At 40.4% G+C, this 20951-nt stretch overlaps 1 protein-coding gene and 2 long non-coding RNA genes across 19 annotated transcripts in view; 2 read left to right on the plus strand and 1 right to left on the minus strand.

The window, feature by feature from the left end:
* Nucleotides 1-10179, plus strand: part of LOC309859866 — a 28864-nt gene extending 18685 nt beyond the window's left edge. Inside the window, exon 4 of the long non-coding RNA XR_014308976.1 lies at nucleotides 10084-10179. This is a non-coding gene — a long non-coding RNA (uncharacterized lncRNA). The remainder of the gene's footprint in view (nucleotides 1-10083) is intronic.
* The window catches only part of LOC309859856 (uncharacterized protein), a gene marked incomplete at its 5' end in the record, with an annotated part of 81446 nt that continues 65418 nt past the window's right edge, over nucleotides 4924-20951 (minus strand). For 11 of the 17 annotated variants that reach the window (XR_014308963.1, XR_014308964.1, XR_014308965.1 and 8 more), the window contains 3 exons: nucleotides 4924-5673; nucleotides 6130-6193; nucleotides 8030-8126. Coding sequence is in view for 6 of the 17 variants with exons in the window: in XM_082721071.1 (XP_082577197.1) it covers nucleotides 5406-5673; nucleotides 8030-8126; nucleotides 10080-10115 (401 nt within the window). Of the gene's footprint in view, nucleotides 5674-6129; nucleotides 6194-8029; nucleotides 8127-10079; nucleotides 10116-20951 lie in introns of all 17 variants that reach the window. The other 6 variants (XM_082721069.1, XM_082721070.1, XM_082721067.1 and 3 more) reach the window with 3 other exon arrangements.
* On the plus strand, nucleotides 18517-20080 carry LOC309859879. Its single transcript, XR_014309013.1, has 2 exons — nucleotides 18517-18642; nucleotides 18995-20080. It is a non-coding gene; the product is annotated as an uncharacterized lncRNA (long non-coding RNA).

Below are 20951 nucleotides of genomic sequence, written 5' to 3' on the forward strand. Positions count from 1 at the left end.
TTTTCTGTATTTTATGTTGCGCAACTTTAAAAAGCTTGCTGGCCAGGGACAGTCTGCCTCTCTTAGAGATGGCCCAGGGCTGGTCCTGGGGTACATCTTTCAAATGCAAACCAACTAGTCCCAGCCCCAACCTCCTCCTCTTAACTCTCTCAGGGCAGCCCAGTACTTGGCTCTGACCTGTATCAACCAGACAACCCAAAATACCCCTTTGGCCCAGAGCTATAATGCGCCATGAGGGAGGGTCCCAAGCCATGTCTGAACTTCAGAGATAAAGCAAGATCTGGTCACCTGTTGAATCTCTTAAATAGAACCCTTACGGTAAAAAACTATCTGAACAATTTCCCTGTCATTGGAGTTTAGTCTTTTTAATTTCCAGCATACAGTTGTAGTTGAGCTGGGATTGCTTCTTTGTCATGGGGGTAGATTGTTGTATGTGGGTAAATCGTTTTTAGACATCAGATTAAACAGTGGTCATTGTAGTGTTATTAATGTGGCAAAACTTCTCAGGGCTTCACATGTTGCATAGCTTTTTGAGATAGAAGAGATTAGCCAGTATCTACACCAAGCTCGATTTATGGCTCTCTTTCTGTTTCAGCTATCTATTACTGCGTAACAAAAACACCCAAAACTTCCTGGCTTAAAATGATTGTTTCTTGTAGGCAGAGTGAGTGGATTCTCTGCTTCCCTTTGGCATTAGCTAAAAAGTCTTGTTTGGCCGGCTAAATTCAGCCAGTGATGGGATAGGCCAGAAGGTCTAAGGAAACTTTGCTCACGTGTCTGGAATTAAATGGGGCTTTCTCCTCATGGCTTGAGTTTCCTCCCAGCTTTGTAATTTCAGATTATTTGAACTTTCTGCGTGATGATTAGCTTCAAGAAGGAAAGTGGAAACTGCCATATTTCCTAAAGGTCTGGGACTTCTGCCATATGCTACTGAGTCAAAGCAAGTCAAGAGGCCAGCGAAGATAGAAGGGGATGAGGAAAAAAAGAAGGAAAGAAAGAAAGAAAGAAAGAAAGAAAGAAAGAAAGAAAGAAAGAAATATAGCTTTTTAGAATGGAATAAGAGAAGGAATTGATATTGTCTGATATTGTCTTTCTTTGACCACCATACTAACCGAAGATGGGCTATACTTCTAAATCAGCACAGGAATGTAAGAAGTGATAGAAGACTTGGGAGATGGATTCAGGGATTGGTGGGCTTTCAAAAAAAGGAATGTTGAAGGACTGACTGGCTGGCTTTCAGTTGTAAAAGTTTGGTCACTGAAGTGAGGATGTAGCTGACTTTCTGACTGTACAGAACATAGTCATAGTGAATGCTACTGCCGATTGCCCTTCAGAATTGTGGAGCTTTTGGGCTGGATGGCCCTCGTAAGCACGTGTGCTGATGAAAAACCCATCAGTTGATCTGGTGATCCATTGTCCCTGATCCACTGACTCTTGTGTTTACTAATTCATGGATTAAAACTGTGGCCAAGAGGTTGGCAGTCTCTCTCCACCCTTCTAGATTTTGAAGGCCAGGAATATTTTATTCTCATCAGAGTATCTTTAAAGTCTTTTCATTAGTACAGATTTTATTTTTTTAATTATTTTTATTAACATAATGTATTATTTGCCCCATGGGTACAGGTCAATAAAGACTTTATTCTTAATGACAAGTTTGACAGAGTTATTAGATTTTCCTCAAAAAGCAGTGATTTTTTAATTAACATATAATGTATTATTTGTTTCAGGGCAAAAAGCAATACTTCTTCATTTTTGATTGAAAAGCCAGGGGAAATTAGGAAACATATTTGCTCTCACAGCAGGTTGAAATAAAGAACTTCTCCAAAGGCATAGCTATAAGCAAGATGGCATGCTCATGTCAGTATTGGGTAGAGTATTGGTAACAGTATTTACTCTACTCTCTTTGAGTATTCAGAAGTTACATAGACGACAAAGCAATTACTGAGTATCACAAGCAGGTGTTCATTAGTGGTCAACAGCAGACAAATCAAGCCATGTTTATGAAGTTGAGCTTCAAGAAAGTCCTCATTTGGAAAGGGCAGAAAAGTGGCAGGATTCAGATCGGAGTGGCATTTAGCAATCAGGTAGTTTAGGCAATAAAATAATTCTGCTAGTACTCTAGTAATACTCGTAATGTATGTTACTAGTAATGGAGCTGGTGGAGTTGGGTACTATAAGGTTTTTGTTACTAGATTATGCTAGTTAAGTATGACAAAGATGCTCATGGGATAGTGAGAAAATTATAAAATGATATAGGGAACACTGGCCGTTGACTTGGAAGAAAATAAGGGAGTGTTTTTTAAGTAAGGACCAATTAACAGTTTGATTTAATTTAGACAATGTTTATTTTATACATGTACTGCTACATTCCATCAGAAAATGTTTCAATTTTATAAGAGTTCAACAAATAAAACACACTTATTTGAAAAAATTCAAATGCTTAGGCGTTTAAAATATAAATACAACGTACAAAATAAATACACTGCACAAAACCACCCAACCACAAATTGCTGTCTGCATCATTTCTGAAACATAACATACAGAAAAGTACATCATATACATTGATTGTGGTGTTTTCAGCTCTAAGTAACAGAAAAACTTAATTTTGTAAAGTGCCAGACAGTAGCTGGGTAGGCTCTGTGAGCCATATGGTCTCTGTCAGAACTACTCAACTCTTCTCTTGTAGTGCTGAAGGCAGCCTCAGGCAAAAGAGACAAATGAGGGGGCACCTGGATGGCTCAGTGGGTTAAGTCACTGCCTTTGGCTCTGGTCGTGATCTCAGGGTCCTGGGATCGAGTCCTGCATCAGGCTCTCTGCTCAGCAGGGAGCATGCTTCCTCCCCTTTCTCTCTCTCTGCCTGCCTCTCTCTCTCTCTGCCTGCCCCTGTGCCTACTTGTGATCTCTCTCTGTCAAATAAATAAATACAATCTTTAAAAAAAAAGAGACAAATGATATTTATTAGTGTTCTAATAGTGTTCTAAAACTTTATTTATGGACACTGAAATTTGAATATAATTTCACATGTCACAAAATATTCTTTATTTGCTTCCACCCACTTAGAAATGCAAAATCACTCTTGGCTTGTAGGCTACAGAAACAGGCTTTGGGTCCCATCTGAATATCTGAGTCACTTGTGGGAAAAGGCACAACCAAGCCAAACCAAGGCACTACAGCAATAATGTGAGTGGTGAATGCTGGTAGCAAACTTTTTTTTCTCCAACATTATTGAAGAAATACAAATTATAATGATAATAGTATCTAACATGTGCTTTTCTTGTGTCTCAGACACTATTCTAAGTGCTCTAAAAATATTAACTCATTTATACCTCAAAGCAATCCTATCATTATCACTTCTCTTTTATAGAAAAGGAAACAGAGGCACAGAGAGGTTACGTGGCATGCCCCATGCTGGAATTTGAGCTGTGGCCAAAAGAGTTTGGAGTTCCCACTCTTAACCACTACAATGTTGCTTCTACTCTGAAGAAAAAGGCAGTGAAGAACATTCTCAAAACATACAAAATTCTAATGCAGATAGCTCTGCACCCCGCTAAAATATCAACAGTAAGATAGATACTACTACTTTACATAGCATTGTTTTTAGCTGTTTTTAAAAATAATTTGTCTTTTATTATAAATAAATGTGCCCCTAATGTAAAATTCACTGACCTTTCTTAACAATTGGTTCAGTAACATCTATATTCATTAAAAAATACAAAAAAAAAGGAGAAAAAGAAACGTTACAATTTTAAAAGAACATTACACTTAAAATACACATTAGAGCAACAGCAGGAGTCACTGCCCAGACATAATGTGAAGTATGTTCACATTCGTGAAAACTATTGAACCAAAGCTACATATTTCCTTATGTACAAATACGGATGGATCCACGTGCACATAAACATCCACAGCCTGTCTTGCAGTGTGCTGACTCACATTAGTTCTACATACTAAAGGATTCTTCACATGTGTGCAAGGATGTCACCTGGTTTTTTCAATGTGTTTGTCCTTTTTAAAAAGCTTAAAATGGGGATGCCTGGGTGGCTCAGTGGGTTAAAGCCTCTGCCTTCGGTTCAGGTCATGGTCCCAGGGTCCTGGGATCGAGCCATACATGGGGCTCTCTGCTCAGTGGGCAACCTGCTTCCTCCTCTCTGTCTGCCTTTCCGCCTACTTGTGATCTCTGTCTGTTAAATAAATAAAATCTTAAAAAAAAAAAGCTTAAAATGTCTGGACATTGGTAGGTTTCTTTAAAAAAAAAACAAAGAAAACTCAAAAAGCAAAGAAAACCCCTCAGAATCTAATTGCTGCAACATGACTTCTGGCGTATCTGTTAACCCCACTCAGTACAGATTCTCCTTGAATTTTTGTCAAGAAACTTGCACATATTTGGAATGCTTGCAAAGGTTCTAGCCTGGCATCATGGATCTGCAGTTCACGGAAGCAGCACTTCTCGATACAGGCGGTCTATGCAGTTACACCTCTGAGTGCTCCAAGTGCACTTGGTGTCAGCGATTTTGGAATGCTCAGGAAGGGGACTGATAGGAGCGTCTCAGGTGAGCTTTGGCATCTACCGATGGCTGCCCTGTCAGAAAACTTCCTGATACTCATTTGTTTTTATAGGATTTCTCTCATGTGATTTCTGTGTTGTGCAATCTACTAGGACTTCTGAATGAATGGTCTCCCTCAGATTTTATAATTTGTCGGTTGTCTGGTACTTAGTTAAGTCTGACATGTTGTCTCATGTATGATAAAATGTGACTTCTGAGAGAAGGATTTCCCACATTCCTTACATTCATAGGGTTTCTCTCCTGTGTGCATCCTTTGATGTAATCTGAGGACTGAATTCACGGAGAAAGATTTACCACATTCATGACATTCGTAGGGCTTCTCCCCTGTGTGTTTTCTCTGATGTTTCGTGAGGTCTGATTTATAGTAACAGCTTTTTCCACATTTATTACATTCAAAGGGTTTCTCCCCTGTGTGAGTTCGCTGATGTACTGAGAGGGCTGACTTCTGGTAGAAGCATTTCCCACATTCCTTACATCCATAGGGTTTCTCTCCTGTGTGAGTTCTCTGATGAGTTTTGAGGTGTGAATTTCTAGAAAAGAATTTCCCAGATTCCTTACATTTGTAAGGTTTCTCCCCCGTATGTGTTCTCTGATGTATTGTGACATGTGATTTCTGGGAAAAGGATTTCCTACATTCCTTACATTCATACGGTTTCTCCCCTGTGTGTGTTTTCTGATGTACCATGAGGTATGCCTTAACATAGAAGAACTTCCCACATTCATTACACTCCAAGGGTTTCTCTCCTGTGTGTGTTTTCTGATGTTCTACAAGGTGTGGCTTCTGGCAGAAGGATTTCTCACACTGATTACATTCGTAGGGTTTCTCCCCTGCATGAGTCCTCAAATGTCTACTAAGAGATGACAGGTGATAGAAAGTTTTTTTACACTCTTTACATTCATAGGTTTCCTCTCTGGTGGGAGTTTTCTGTTGTACTGTGCGGTCTCCATTTCTAGAGCCAGATTCCCCGCATTCCCTGGTTTGTCCTTTGAATGAATATGCTGATGTATTATAAGGATAGACTTCTGGCAGAAGGACTTTCCACATTCATTGCATTTATGGATTTTCTCTCTGGCTTGAGTTTGCTGGTGTTTTGTGAGTTCTCTATTCCTGGGGAGAAATTTCCAAATTCAGTAATGTCTAAGGCACACTCACTGAGAACCAATTTCTAGAGACTTTTATGTCTATAGATACAGAATCTATAAAGTAGATTCACAGTTTCTCCACTATGAATGTTCTCTGACACCCACTGTGGTTTACCATTTGGTAGAAGGAACCTTCCCTTGCATTGTATGCACAGAGTCTCTCAAATGCCTGAGACCTATCTACAATGCCTCCCTTACTGTGTACCTCAGAAGAATTAAAAGGCAACTTCAAAGCTGGAATATCTTGGTCCTACATAAGATCTCCATTATGGAAGAGAACTTTCTCATTTGGGCTATATGCTTCGGAATGCACTCCAGTGTTAGTTTTCTCACATTTAGTGTGAACTAGTGTGGTCCCACTTCCAGTACTCGCGTTCTTATTCCAAGACTTCTAATCTTAAAATCAAAATCTTGGACTTGCCTTGAATTTTCAGCTCGGATTTCCTGGCATTTCACTCCTCTGTCATGAATTTTCCAGAGATCTTCTATAAGGAAATCCAAAATTTAGTACTATATAAATCTCAATGTTATTAGTATGGTTGTAGCGTTAATTCTTAGGCTTCAGGTAAATCTCCCCAAATAAAGGAACTCTCAAATGCAAATTTCTTCTAACCCACTGGTTTAGAAAAAACACATAAACATTAAAAACTATGGTACCAGACCCAGGAAGAAACGTAGTTATAAACCTAAGTACTTCTAGCACTTTACAAAAAATATGACTTTAAAAACTTGGGAGGAAAAAGTTAAGGGGTTGGGGAGAATAGGGAGCAGAGAAGAAAAGATCTTTAGAGTGCTGCTGAAGACGACTTTGGGACTCAGAATGTTGTAAGCCCATGACAGACAAGAAAGAGGAAGTCGGATGAAAAGAAAAATTAGTAGACAGCTATGTCTACTGGAATATCAGGGGAAAGATGAAACTGGATGGAAAGCTAACAGGTCTTTGTCGCTCAAAATTAATTTGCTTTGTTATTTTAGCAGACTGTAAACTTCTGCTTGCTTCCCTCTGTACCCGCACACAACAATCCGGATGCCAACGCTAACGGGATTTTCTGGGCACACCAGTTTCCCCTTGTGTGGAGGAACAGTTTCACACTTAGAGCTCTCACTCTCAGGCTTGGTCTCCTGTTTTCATAGTTTAGTTCCCACCTCTCTGTTTCAATTTACTACATGATCTCTAAAGAATTACTCAACATCATCCTGGAACCCTTACTGACCTTCATATTTATTCATCTTTAAATGCTTGACAGAAACTGAAAGATTATGAGCAGAGGCTTGGGACTGGAATTTTGTAGCATTTGTGAGGAAGACAGAAGATGCTACTTGATGAGAACTGGACAAGGCTAACTGGGACACTCAGGAACCAAGATCCTGTGTGTCTCTGGTCTTAGGAAAGGGGGAACCCTTGCAGGAGTTACTGTGAAGGGCACAGAGAAGACAGTGCCTGCCTCTTACTAAAATTCACATTCAGTCTCTCAAAAGATACCTAGTGAACAACTACTAGAAACCAGACATTGTTCCTGTTCCCGGCAACAGCTAAGTACACAGGTCAGGAGTATAAAAAAAGCATTTACAGAAGCAGAGTGAGATCATCTTAGTAGTCTTTTGGCTTGTTTTTAGCTTTTTAATCTTCGTGTTACAATACTCCCAAGTAAGGTGTGGTAGATTTTAGAAGGGATAATAATTAATACTTTGTGTGAAAGACAAACCACATGTAAAAGGAGGCATCGGCTCTGAAATAATGTAGTTGAGGAAAGGCATAAAGGTTTATAATTTGATATTTCAGAGTTTAAAGAGAAAAAAGGAAGTTAATAAAACTGGTGTTGAAAATAACTGAGGCATCTCATTGTTAGTAAAGGGAGGGAAGGACATTTGGAGAAAAATTTATCATCAGATTTGAGATCACAGTGTTCTAGAATTCCAGAACTGGGAATTCTAGAAAAAAGATAAAAATCTAAGATGGGGTTGGGCAGCAATTCAATTTCATATATAGGAAAGAGAAGTCTATTTTTAAAAGTGTGGCAAAGGAGGAATTTATGTGGAAAAAACGAAAACTGGAGGTGTGATTTATGGTACTTGCATATGCAGATACAAGAATCCTTGGGAGAGAGGAGGAAGCAGGCTCACCTCTGAGCAGAGAGCCCCATGCAGGGCTCGATTCCAGGACCCTGGGATCATGACCTGAGCTGAAGGCAGAGGCTTTAACCCACTTAGCCACCCAGGCACCCCACTATAGGGCATTTTAAAAGATGCCTAAAAATATTTCATAATGCAAAAGGCACCAACCACCTCATTAGCAACAGGTGCCACAGGTCCTCACTCACCTGGGTAATTCCGGTATGGAAATTCCACTTCCAATATCCACGGTTTCTTTTCCTTGTTTCAGCTTGAAGACTGCATTCGACTTATTCACATGGTAACCTATTAATGGGAAATTGTGTAATACAGATTACTTGAAATTTAAGGGATTCTGAAGGATGAGGAAATGCAGCTTTAGCAGAACAATTGAAGGTCCCACTTAAGCTTGGCAGATGTTCATCTAGTTCTGAGTAGCAATGTTAACAGAGATAAGCGTATACTGAGCAATCCTTTATATTATTATCTCCTTAATAACAGGCAATAATTTTACTTAAGACAATTTTTTTTAAAGAGATAGAGCACAAGTGAACGGTGATGGGGGAGAGGTGGGAAGGGCAGAGGGAGAGAGAGAATATTTTTTTTTTTGTTTTAAGATTTTATTTATTTACCTGACAGGGAAACAGGTCACAAGCAGGCAGAGAGGCAGGGAGAGAGAGAGGGAAGCGGGTCCCCCGCTGAGCAGAAAGACCAATGTGGGGCTCAATCCCAGGACTCTGAGATCATGACCCGAGCTGAAGACAGAGGCTCAACGCACTGAGCCACCCAGGCACCCCCAGAAAGGGAGAATCTTAAGCAGCCTCCATGCTCAGCGATGACAGGGCTTGATTTCATGACCCTGAGATCAAGACCTGCGCTGAGATTAAAAGTTGGATACTTAACTGACTGAGCCACTCAGAAAGCCCCAGGATATTTTGTTTTAGGTACTGTTTTAAGGACTTTAAAATCACTAATTCATGTTCTCTTTTGTAACAACTTTATAAGGTAGAAATTATTTTTATCCCCATTTTACAGATGAGAATACTGAGGCCTAAACCCAGGCAGTCTGGCTCCATGGTCTCTGCTTTCAGCCACTCTACTATGCTATTATAGAGGGAAGAGGAGTAATCTCCACAGAGGCCAATCATCACCTAGTGCCTTTTTCAACAGAGAAGACAATGCAAACAAAATGAATGGGCAAACAAATAAACAAGCACACAAATTAAACAAGCACACACAGTTTTGTGTAAAACTGATCAGACTTCTGGAACTACAACATGCATACAACATGTATGCTAAGACATGAGGTCTACAAATACCTCTGCAAGTTAAAAAAGCCTCTTAGGGTTGAGAAGCTACAACAGGCACCCTCCCTAGCTCAATCTTTCCTACAAATTTCCCTTCTTACACACTCACATCTACTGAACGAAAAACTCCCCACCCCCTTCTGCGCTCACTAACAGCAGCAGCATTAAACCTCAGGCCGCTTCTCCTCAAATTCTGCTCTGGGATAATCCAGTTCTCCGTTCCATTTTCCATGGATAACACTCCAAGTGTTGCAATATGCTGCACGTTAATTCGTCCCATAACATGATCTAGTCCACGATTTGTCGTTTACAACAGCCCATTACAACACCCCATGCTTTCTTCCACCTGGAACCAGAACACAGAAATCTTGAGCAAACATGCTCCAGGTATTGCCATGGTTACACAGGCGGCGGGGGGTGGGGTGGTGGTGGTGGTGGTGGTAAGGGGAACGACTGCAGCGGGGACTCTGTGCAGACATCTGCGAAGTTCTAGATACGAGCTAAAATCGAATTGAATTTTCTGTTTAAGAAGAGTTGGGACACTTCTTCGTTCATATTATGAAAGATAATATGTGTTTTTAAGCCTTTTTTTCATAGCAGAATCCTTTTGCATAAGGTTTGAAAGTTGCAAAAATCCATCCCATCTAGGTAGAAATCTTAATTGGTTTCATAGATCGTCCTTCATCTTCTAGAAAGCTGACTGTCTTACACAGTAAAAGGGTACCTGGAGTTTTCCAAATAAGTACTTCTCAGAGACTGATATTTAATTGTGCAAGGCTGAGGTTCAAATATGCTTGGAGAAGTATGTAGGAAAAATTTCAAGCTTGAAACTCCTTCTTGAATAATAAATATAAAAGTGTTACTGGATTATTAATGTGGATGTCAAAGATAAATTTACTGTTTGATATTTTAGCAATTTGCAAAACTGATGTAAATTCTTTTTTAAACTCACCTAGGGATGCTCCCAAATTGGAACACACAAAGGAGGCTGTCAGATAAGGAAGAAATACCAAATAGTAATCATTGCCAAGTTTCAATTCAGTAAAGCTCCAAAAGTACAGAATTCATATGAAGAATACAGGTGAGGTTTTTGGCTTTTACTTTCAGTTGCCCCTCTCCCTTTTTTCTGGCCCCATGAAGCTTGATTCTCTCTCCAATGACAGGAAGGAATCCAGAACTATTGCACACTCAGGTTTAAGGAATACATTTCCCCTTCCCCAAATCCCCCCGTCTCTCCACCCCCGAGCAGCTATCAGGAAATGCCTGAGTGGTAACGCTTTCCTTTTTTTTCTGTGAAGGGAAAGCCTTCCTGATCCTTTTTATCAGTAGGAATATCTGACAAGGCAGGGATCAGATAATTCCCATTTCTAAATCGGCTAAAATTAACAAGTCAGGAAATGATAGATGCTGGTGAGGATCCGGAGAAAGGGGAACCCTCCTACACTGTTGGTGGGAATGCAAGCTAGTGCAACCACTCTGGAAAACAGCATGGAGGTTCCTCAACAAGTTGAAAATAGAACTACCCTATGACCCAGCAATTGCACTTCTGGGTATATACCCTAAAGATACAAACGTAGTGATCCGAAGGGGCATGTGCACCCAAATGTTTATAGCAGCAATGTCTACAATAGCCAAACTATGGAAAGAACTTAGATGTCCATCACAGATGAAAAAATAAAGAAGTTGTGGTGGGGCACCTGGGTGGCTCAGTGGGTTAAAGCCTCTGCCTTCGGCTCAGGTCATGATCCCAACTTCCTGGAATCGAGCCCCGCATCGGACTCGATGCTCAGTGGGGAGCCTGCTTCCTCCTCTCTCTCTATGCCTGCCTCTCTGCCTACTTGTGATCTGTCAAATAAATAAATAAAAATCTTAAAAAAAAAGATGTGGCATATATGTATACAATGGAATACTATGCAGCCATCAAAAGAAATGAAATTTTGCCATTTGTGACGACGTGGATGGAACTAGAGGGTATCATGCTTAGTGAAATAAGTCATTTGGAGAAAGACAACTATCATATGATCTCCCTGATATGAGGAAGTAGAGATGCAACGTGGGGAGCTAGGGGGGGTAGGAGAAGAATAAATGAAACGAGATGGGATTGGGAGGGAGACAAACCCATAAGTGACTCTTAATCTCACAAAACAAACTGAGGGTTGCTGGGGGGAGGGGGGTTGGGAGAAGGGGGGTGGGGTTATGGATATTGGGGAGGGTATGTGCTATGATGAGTGCTGTGAAGTGTGTAAACCTGGCGACTCACAGACCTGTAGCCCTGGGGATAAAAATACATTATATGTTTATTAAAAAAAAAGATGGAAAAAAAAAGTAAGGGAAAGAGTGCTAGTCAAGACTTCTCTTTCAGAATTTGAAGACCAAGAACAGAGGACTTTTGCTCCTATTCTTTCATTTCTGCCTCAAATATGGACGTGATTCTCGGTGGTGCTGAGCAAGCCCACAACGATGAAGCAACAAGAATGGGATGGAAGCCAATGTGCTAAGAAATAGTACATGTAAAGATGAGGGGCGCCTGGGTAGCTGTCGTTAAGTGTCTGCCTTTGGCTCAGGTCATGATCCCAGCGTCCTGGGAATGTGCTCTCCATCGGGCTCTCTGCTCAGTGGGAAGCCTGCTTCTCCCTCTCCTACTCCCCCTGCTTGTGTTCCCCTCTCGCTGTGTCTCTGTCAAATAGATAAATATTTTTTAAAAAGTTTAAAGATGAAAAAGGACATTTGCCCCTGATGCCAGCGTTGAGCTGGTCATTAAAAATTCACACCTGGAGGGGAGGAGTCAAGAAAGCGGAGAAGTAGCAAGCTGAGACTGCTTCAGCTAGCTGGAGATCAGCTAGATAGCTTATCTAAAGATTGCAAACACCTGAAAATCCATCGGCAGATTGAAGAGAAGAAGAACAGCAATTCTGGAAACAGAAAAACAACCACTTTCTGAAAGGTAGGACCGGCGGAGAAGTGAATCCAAAGCAACGAGAAGATAGACCCCGGGGGGAGGGGCCGGCTCCCGGCAAGCAGCGGAGAAACCGCGCACAAAATCAGGACTTTTAAAAGTTTGTTCCGCTGAGGGACATCGCTCCAGAGGCTAAACCGGGGCGAAGCCCACGCGGGGTCAGCGTGGCCTCAGGTCCCGCAGGGTCACAGAAGGATCGGGGGTGTCTGAGTGTCGCAGAGCTTGCGGGTATTGGAACGGGAAAGCCGGCTACAGAGACAGAGCTGACAGTAAGCTCACAGCTCGGGGTTACCTTGAACCGGTCGCAGGCTCGGTGAGCTCGGAGCGCGGCCGGAGGTCAGGCAGATGGGAGTAACTGGGCGCTGTTCTCTGAGGGCGCACTGAGGAGTGGGGCCCTGGGCTCTCGGCTCCTCCGGGCCCCTCCGGGCCGGAGACCAGGAGGCCGCCATTTGTATTCCCGTCCTCCGGAACTCTACGGAAAGCGCTCAGGGAACAAAAGCTCCTGAAAGCAAACCCAAACGGATTACTCACCCCGGCCCCGGGTAAGGGCAGTGTAATTCCGCCTAGGGCAAAGACACTTGAGAATCACTACAACAGGCCCCTCCCACAGAAGATCAACAAGAAATCCAGCTGAGACCAAGTTCACCTACCAAGGAGTGCGGTTTCAATACCAAGGAGAGCAGCAGAATTCCAGAGGAGGAGAAAGCCAAGCACGGAACTCATGGCTTTTTTCCTGTGATTTTTTTTAGTCTTGCAGTTAATTTAATTTTTTCTTTTTCATTTTTTTTTTTTCTTCTCGCCTTCGGGTAAAATTTTTTTTTTAACTGTTACCTTTTTCTTTTTTAACGATTTTTTACTAGTTTATCTAATATATATATTTTTTCTTTTTTACAGTTTTCTCAGGTGTTTTCTTTTTTTAAAAATTTTTTTTTCTTTTCTTTTTTTTTTTCTTTTCTTTTTCTTTCTTTCTTTTAGAACCTCTTTTTATCCCCTTTCTCCCCACTCACGATTTTGGATCTCTTCTAATTTGGTTAAAGCATATTTTCCTGGGGTTGTTGCCACCCTTTTAGTATTTTACTTGCCCCTTCATTTACTCTTATCTGGCCAAAATGACAAGACGTAAAAATTCAACACAAAAAAAAGAACAAGAGGCAGTACCGAAGGCTAGGGACCTAATCAATACAGACATCGATAATATGTCATATCTAGAGTTCAGAATGACAATTCTCAAGGTTCTAGCCGGGCTCGAAAAAGGCATGGAAGATATTAGACAAACCCTCTCGAGAGATATAAAAGCCCTTTCTGGAGAAATAAAAGAACTAAAATCTAACCAAGTTGAAATCAAAAAAGCTATTAATGAGGTGCAATCAAAAATGGAGGCTCTCACTGCTAGGATAAATGAGGCAGAAGAAAGAATTAGCGATATAGAAGACCAAATGACAGAGAATAAAGAAGCTGAGCAAAAGAGGGACAAACAGCTACTGGACCACGAGGGGAGAATTCGAGAGATAAGTGACACCATAAGACAAAACAACATTAGAATAATTGGGATTCCAGAAGAAGAAGAAAGAGAGAGGGGAGCAGAAGGTATACTGGAGAGAATTATTGGGGAGAATTTCCCCAATATGGCAAAGGGAACGAGCATCAAAATTCAGGAGGTTCAGAGAACGCCCCTCAAAATCAATAAGAATAGGCCCACACCCCGTCACCTAATAGTAAAATTTACAAGTCTCAGTGACAAAGAGAAAATCCTGAAAGCAGCCCGGGAAAAGAAGTCTGTAACATACAATGGTAAAAATATTAGATTGGCAGCTGACTTATCCACAGAGACCTGGCAGGCCAGAAAGAGCTGGCATGATATTTTTAGAGCACTAAACGAGAAAAACATGCAGCCCAGAATACTATATCCAGCTAGGCTATCATTGAAAATAGAAGGAGAGATTAAAAGCTTCCAGGACAAACAACAACTGAAAGAATTTGCAAATACCAAACCAGCTCTACAGGAAATATTGAAAGGGGTCCTCTAAGCAAAGAGAGAGCCTACAAGTGGTAGATCAGAAAGGAACAGAGACCATATACAATAACAGTCACCTTACAGGCAATACAATGGCACTAAATTCATATCTCTCAATAGTTACCCTGAATGTGAATGGGCTAAATGCCCCTGTGAAAAGACACAGGGTATCAGAATGGATAAAAAAACAAAACCCATCTATATGTTGCCTCCAAGAAACTCATTTTAAGCCCGAAGACACCTCCAGATTTAAAGTGAGGGGGTGGAAAAGAATTTACCATGCTAATGGACATCAGAAGAAAGCAGGAGTGGCAATCCTTATATCAGATCAATTAGATTTTAAGCCAAAGACTATAATAAGAGATGAGGAAGGACACTATATCATACTCAAAGGTTCTGTCCAACAAGAAGATTTAACAATTTTAAATATCTATGCCCCCAACGTGGGAGCAGCCAACTATATAAACCAATTAATAACAAAATCAAAGAAACACATCAACAACAATACAATAATAGTAGGGGACTTTAACACTCCCCTCACTGAAATGGACAGGTCATCCAAGCAAAAGATCAGCAAGGAGATAAAGGCCTTAAACGACACACTGGACCAGATGGACATCACAGATATATTCAGAACATTTCATCCCAAAGCAACAGAATACACATTCTTCTCTAGTGCACATGGAACATTCTCCAGAATAGATCACATCCTCGGTCCTAAATCAGGACTCAACCGGTATCAAAAGATTGGGATCATTCCCTGCATATTTTCAGACCACAATGCTCTAAAGCTAGAACTCAACCACAAAAGGAAGTTTGGAAAGAACCCAAATACATGGAGACTAAACAGTATCCTTCTAAAGAATGAATGGGTCAACCGGGAAATTAAAGAAGAATTGAAAAAAATCATGGAAACAAATGATAATGAAAATACAACGGTTCAAAATCTGTGGGACACAACAAAGGCAGTCCTGAGAGGAAAATATATAGCGGTACAAGCCTTTCTCAAGAAACAAGAAAGGTCTCAGGTACACAACCTAACCCTACACCTAAAGGAGCTGGAGAAAGAACAAGAAAGAAACCCTAAGCCCAGCAGGAGAAGAGAAATCATAAAGATCAGAGCAGAAATCAATGAAATAGAAACCAAAAAAACAATAGAACAAATCAACGAAACTAGGAGCTGGTTCTTTGAAAGAATTAATAAAATTGATAAACCCCTGGCCCGACTTATCAAAAAGAAAAGAGAAAGGACCCAAATAAATAAAATGATGAATGAAAGAGGAGAGATCACAACTAACACCAAAGAAATACAAACTATTTTAAGAACATACTATGAGCAACTCTACGGCAATAAATTTGACAATCTGGAAGAAATGGATGCATTCCTAGAAACATATAAACTACCACAACTGAACCAGGAAGAAATAGAAAGCCTGAACAGACCCATAACCAGTAAGGAGATTGAAACAGTCATTAAAAATCTCCAAACAAACAAAAGCCCAGGGCCAGATGGCTTCCCCGGGGAATTCTACCAAACATTTAAAGAAGAACTAATTCCTATTCTCCTGAAACTGTTCCAAAAAATAGAAATGGAAGGAAAACTTCCAAACTAATTTTATGAGGCCAGCATCACCTTGATCCCCAAACCAGACAAGGATCCCACCAAAAAAGAGAGCTATAGACCGATATCCTTGATGAACACAGATGCGAAAATACTCAACAAAATACTAGCCAATAGGATTCAACAGTACATTAAAAAGATTATTCACCACGACCAAGTGGGATTTATTCCAGGGCTGCAAGGTTGGTTCAACATCCGCAAATCAGTCAATGTGATACAACACATCAATAAAGAAAGAACAAGAACCATATGATACTTTCAATAGATGCTGAAAAAGCATTTGACAAAGTACAGCATCCCTTCCTGATCAAAACTCTTCAAAGTGTAGGGATAGAGGGCACATACCTCAATATCATCAAAGCCATCTATGAAAAACCCACCGCAAATATCATTCTCAATGGAGAAAAACTGAAAGCTTTTCCACTAAGGTCAGGAACACGGCAGGGATGTCCATTATCACCACTGCTATTCAACATAGTACTAGAGGTCCTAGCCTCAGCAATCAGACAACAAAAGGAAATTAAAGGCATCCAAATCAGCAAAGAAGAAGTCAAATTATCACTCTTCGCAGATGATATGATACTATATGTGGAAAACCCAAAAGACTCCACTCCAAAACTGCTAGAACTTATACAGGAATTCAGTAAAGTGTCAGGATATAAAATCAATGCACAGAAATCAGTTGCACTTCTCTACACCAACAGCAAGACAGAAGAAAGAGATATTAAGGAGTCAATCCCATTTACAATTGCATCCAAAACCATAAGATATCTAGGAATAAACCTAACCAAAGAGACACAGAATCTATACTCATAAAACTATAAAGTACTCATGAAAGAAATTGAGGAAGACACAAAGAAATGGAAAAATGTTCCATGCTCCTGGATTGGAAGAATAAATATTGTGAAAATGTCTATGCTACCTAAAGCAATCTACACATTTAATGCAATTCCTATCAAAGTACCATCCATCTTTTTCAAAGAAATGGAACAAATAATGCTAAAATTTATATGGAACCAGAAAAGACCTCGAATAGCCAAAGGGATATTGAAAAAGAAAGCCAACGTTGGTGGCATCACAATTCCGGACTTCAAGCTCTATTACAAAACTGTCATCATCAAGACAGCATGATACTGGCACAAAAACAGACACATAGATCAATGGAACAGAATAGAGAGCCCAGAAATAGACCCTCAAATCTATGGTCAACTCATCTTCGACAAAGCAGGAAAGAATGTCCAATGGAAAAAAGTCAGCCTCTTCAATAAATGGTGCTGGGAAAATTCGACAGCCACATGCAGAAAAATGAATTTGGACCATTTCCTTACACCACACACAAAAATAGACTCAAAATGGATGAAGGACCTCAATGTGCGAAAGGAATCCATCAAAATCCTTGAGGAGAACACAGGCAGCAACCTCTTCGACCTCTGCCGCATCAACATCTTCCTAGGAACAACGCAAAAGGCAAGGGAAGCAAGGGAAAAAATGAACTATTGGGATTTCATCAAGATCAAAAGCTTTTGCACAGCAAAAGAAACAGTTAACAAAACCAAAAGACAACTGACAGAATGGGAGTGGATATTTGCAAACGACATATCAGATAAAGGACTAGTGTCCAGAATCTATAAAGAACTTAGCAAACTCAACACCCAAAGAACAAATAATCCAATCAAGAAATGGGCAGAGGACATGAACAGACATTTCTGCAAAGAAGACATCCAGATGGCCAACAGACACATGAAAAAGTGCTCCATATCACTCGGCATCAGGGAAATACAAATCAAAACCACAATGAGATATCACCTCACACCAGTCAGAATGGCTAAAATCAACAAGTCAGGAAATGACAGATGCTGGCGAGGATGTGGAGAAAGGGGAACCCTCCTACACTGTTGGGAATGCAAGCTGGTGCAGCCACTCTGGAAAACAGCATGGAGGTTCCTCAGAATGTTGAAAATAGAACTGCCCTATGACCCAGCAATTGCACTATTGGGTATTTACCCTAAAGATACAAATGTAGTGATCCAAAGGGGCACATGCACCCGAATGTTTATAGCAGCAATGTCCACAATAGCCAAACTATGGAAAGAACCTAGATGTCCATCGACAGATGAATGGATCAAGAAGATGTGGTATATATACACAATGGAATACTATGCAGCCATCAAAAGAAATGAAATCTTGCCATTTGCGACAACATGGATGGAACTAGAGCATATCATGCTTAGCGAAATAAGTCAAGCAGAGAAAGACAACTATCATATGATCTCCCTGATATGAGGAAGTGGTGATGCAACATGGAGGCTTAAGTGGGTAGGAGAAGAATAAATGAAACAAGATGGGATTGGGAGGGAGACAAACCATAAGTGACTCTTAATCTCACAAAACAAACTGAGGGTTGCTGGGGGGAGAGGGTTTGGGAGAAGGGGTTGGATTATGGACATTGGGGAGGGTATGTGCTTTGGTGAGTGCTGTGAAGTGTGTAAACCTGGTGATTCACAGACCTGTACCCCTGGGGATAAAAATATATGTTTATAAAAAATAAAAAATTAAAAAAAATCCACACCTGCTTTCCTATAGACTTCATATTTGAGACAAGTAAGCACTCATTATCTAGCCCATTAACAGGGTATTCTATTACTATAGCTGAATACATTCACTGTGAATATAGCTATAAATCAACATCTCAGACTGGGCTATTTGACTTACAATGTTTGTGTTGGCTACTTAGATGATGCTGAAAACACCCAAGTCCACAAACAAGAAAGCATACCCACATGTGCACGCTTCTCCTACAGATCGTTAATGAATCATATGAACAATATGAATAATATGGGGATATTTAAAACATTTTTCCATACGAGTCTCTGTTGTAGACTTCACTGAACATTTTAAAATTTCAGTGTAAAAATCTCCCCATTGTAACCTTAAGATTCTTAAACTATTTCCTTAAATAGAAGTCTCCATGTGTGTAGGTTTAATGAGTCTTTACTTTGTGCTAGGCTCTGTGCTGAGTATGGAGAATCAGAAATGACAAGACAGTAGGCCACCTGATGAAACCCAGGCTAACCAGGGATATGAAAATGGAAAGAATCACATATTAAAATGTTGGGGGCAACTTTTGCCTGTAGGAGACAGGAAAGATGCGAGAGAGGAGAAAAGAAAGGGACGGCTAGCTGGGGTGGTGATGGATAGGAAGAAGAGCACTCACCTGTCTTGTACTAAAAACTGCCCTCCCCTGCCCTCTGAGCAGGAAAGGGGGAGCAGGAGAAGCTAAGAAGGAGCCGACTAGAGAGAAAAGGAAGCATCGTGTGTGCAGAGAGGGAGTCACCAAAAAACGGCCCAGTGTGCTGTGGGGAGTAAGGGGGCTTGCAGAGCAGGCAGGATGATTTGAGAGGAGACCAGAGCAGGTGCCAGGGCAGATCATGGTAAATTGCTTACAGTTTATCTTATAGACAATGCAAAACAACAGGTCTTTTACCAGTGGAGAGAGAGGCTCAGATTTCAGATAACTCATCATTTCAGTATTTTTCTGTAATGTAAATATAATACATAGCCAAGTGGATGTTTAAACAATACACAAGTATATGAAAATGGAGGATTTCCTTGCTTTCCTACCTATCCTCTCTCAGAAGAGCTCCTAGTACTATTTGGTGTATATTCTTCTGGACTTTTTCTTTTTTGTGCATACTGTATCATCTATTTTATCTATTTATTCCTTTGCTTGCATCTGTCTCTGTCTCCCTGTATCTGTTTGTATATGTGTATATATATCTCTCTATATAAATATAGAGAGATATGGATATAGGTATATAGATAAATATACAAAGATAAATATAGACATTTATCTTTTTAACAAAGATAGAAACACCAAGAAAGATAAAATGACAAACATAGGATATACTATTTTGCCCAAGAGTATATTGTTGATATCCTTCCCTGCCAGCACATGCAGATTTATCTCATCAATTTCTTTTTAAAGATTTTATTTATTTATTTGAGAGAGACAGAGAGAGTGTGAGAGAGAGCATGAGATGGGAGAAGGTCAGAGGGAGAAGGGGAGAAGGTCAGAGGGAGAAGCAGACTCCCCATGGAGCTGTGAGCCTGATGTGGGACTCAATCCCAGGACTCCAGGATCATGACATGAGCCAAAGGAAGTTGCTTAACCAACTGGGCCACCCAGGTGCCCCATCTTATTATCCTTAATATACATACTGTAATCTATGCCAGGGATTGGCAACCTTCAGGCCCAGGGGCCAAATCAGCATGTCTCTGTTTTTGCAAATAAAGTGGTTTTTTTATTATTTTTTTATTTTATTTTATTTTATTTTTTTGCAAATAAAGTTTTATTGGAACACAGTCATGCTCATTATTTTATGGATCATCTTTTTGGCCACTTTTTTGTTTTTTTCATTAAGATTTGATTTATTTATTTGTTTTAGAGAAAGAGAGAGAGAGAGAGAGAGAGAATGCATGAGTCCACACAAGGGAGGGGCAGAGTGAGAGAGAGAATCCTAAGCAGACTCCATGCTAATCACAGACCCCGATGTGGGGCTAGATCCCACCATCCCAAGATCATGACCTGAGTTGAAACCAAGAGTCAGAGGCTTAACCAACTGAGCTACCCAAAGGCGCCCATCATTGTGGCTGCTTTCCTGATGTAAGAACAGAGTCAAGTAATCATGGCAGAGATCATATAGCATGAAACCCCTAAAATATGACTATTTAGCTCTTTACAGAAAAAGTTTGCTGATTTCTTGTATATTAGGTAGGCATTAGAAAAAATGTCATTTTTTCCATATGATAGACACTTAAGTCACCCAATTGTTTTGTCACAAATAAAATGGGAACAAATGTTTGGATACATACATCCATACCCTTATGTGTGAGGAGAATCTTCTAGAAGTGGATTTGCTGTATGAAGAGATTATCGTTAAGGTTTGTTTTGTTTTGTTTTGTTTTTGGGAAAGAATCCTGGTAGCAGTGTGTAGGGGAGTCTGAGTAAGGAATCTTAGGACAAATGGATCAATTAGGAGGCTGTTCTTATCATCCAGGCCAGGGATGAGGAAAGCCCGAAGGTGAGAATGGGCAGAAGTGTTAGAACTGAAGCAAGAAATACCAAGAAGGCCACACTGGATAAAGTCAAGGTCGAAGGGGTGTTGTAAGTGTTTCTGGGTTTAAAATGCTCCTGAAATCACAAGGTGCATAACTCACCCCCCAGAAGAAGAAT

This window comes from Mustela nivalis (assembly GCF_964662115.1).
Source record: "Mustela nivalis genome assembly, chromosome: 2".
NCBI classification, from domain to species: domain Eukaryota; kingdom Metazoa; phylum Chordata; class Mammalia; order Carnivora; family Mustelidae; genus Mustela; species Mustela nivalis.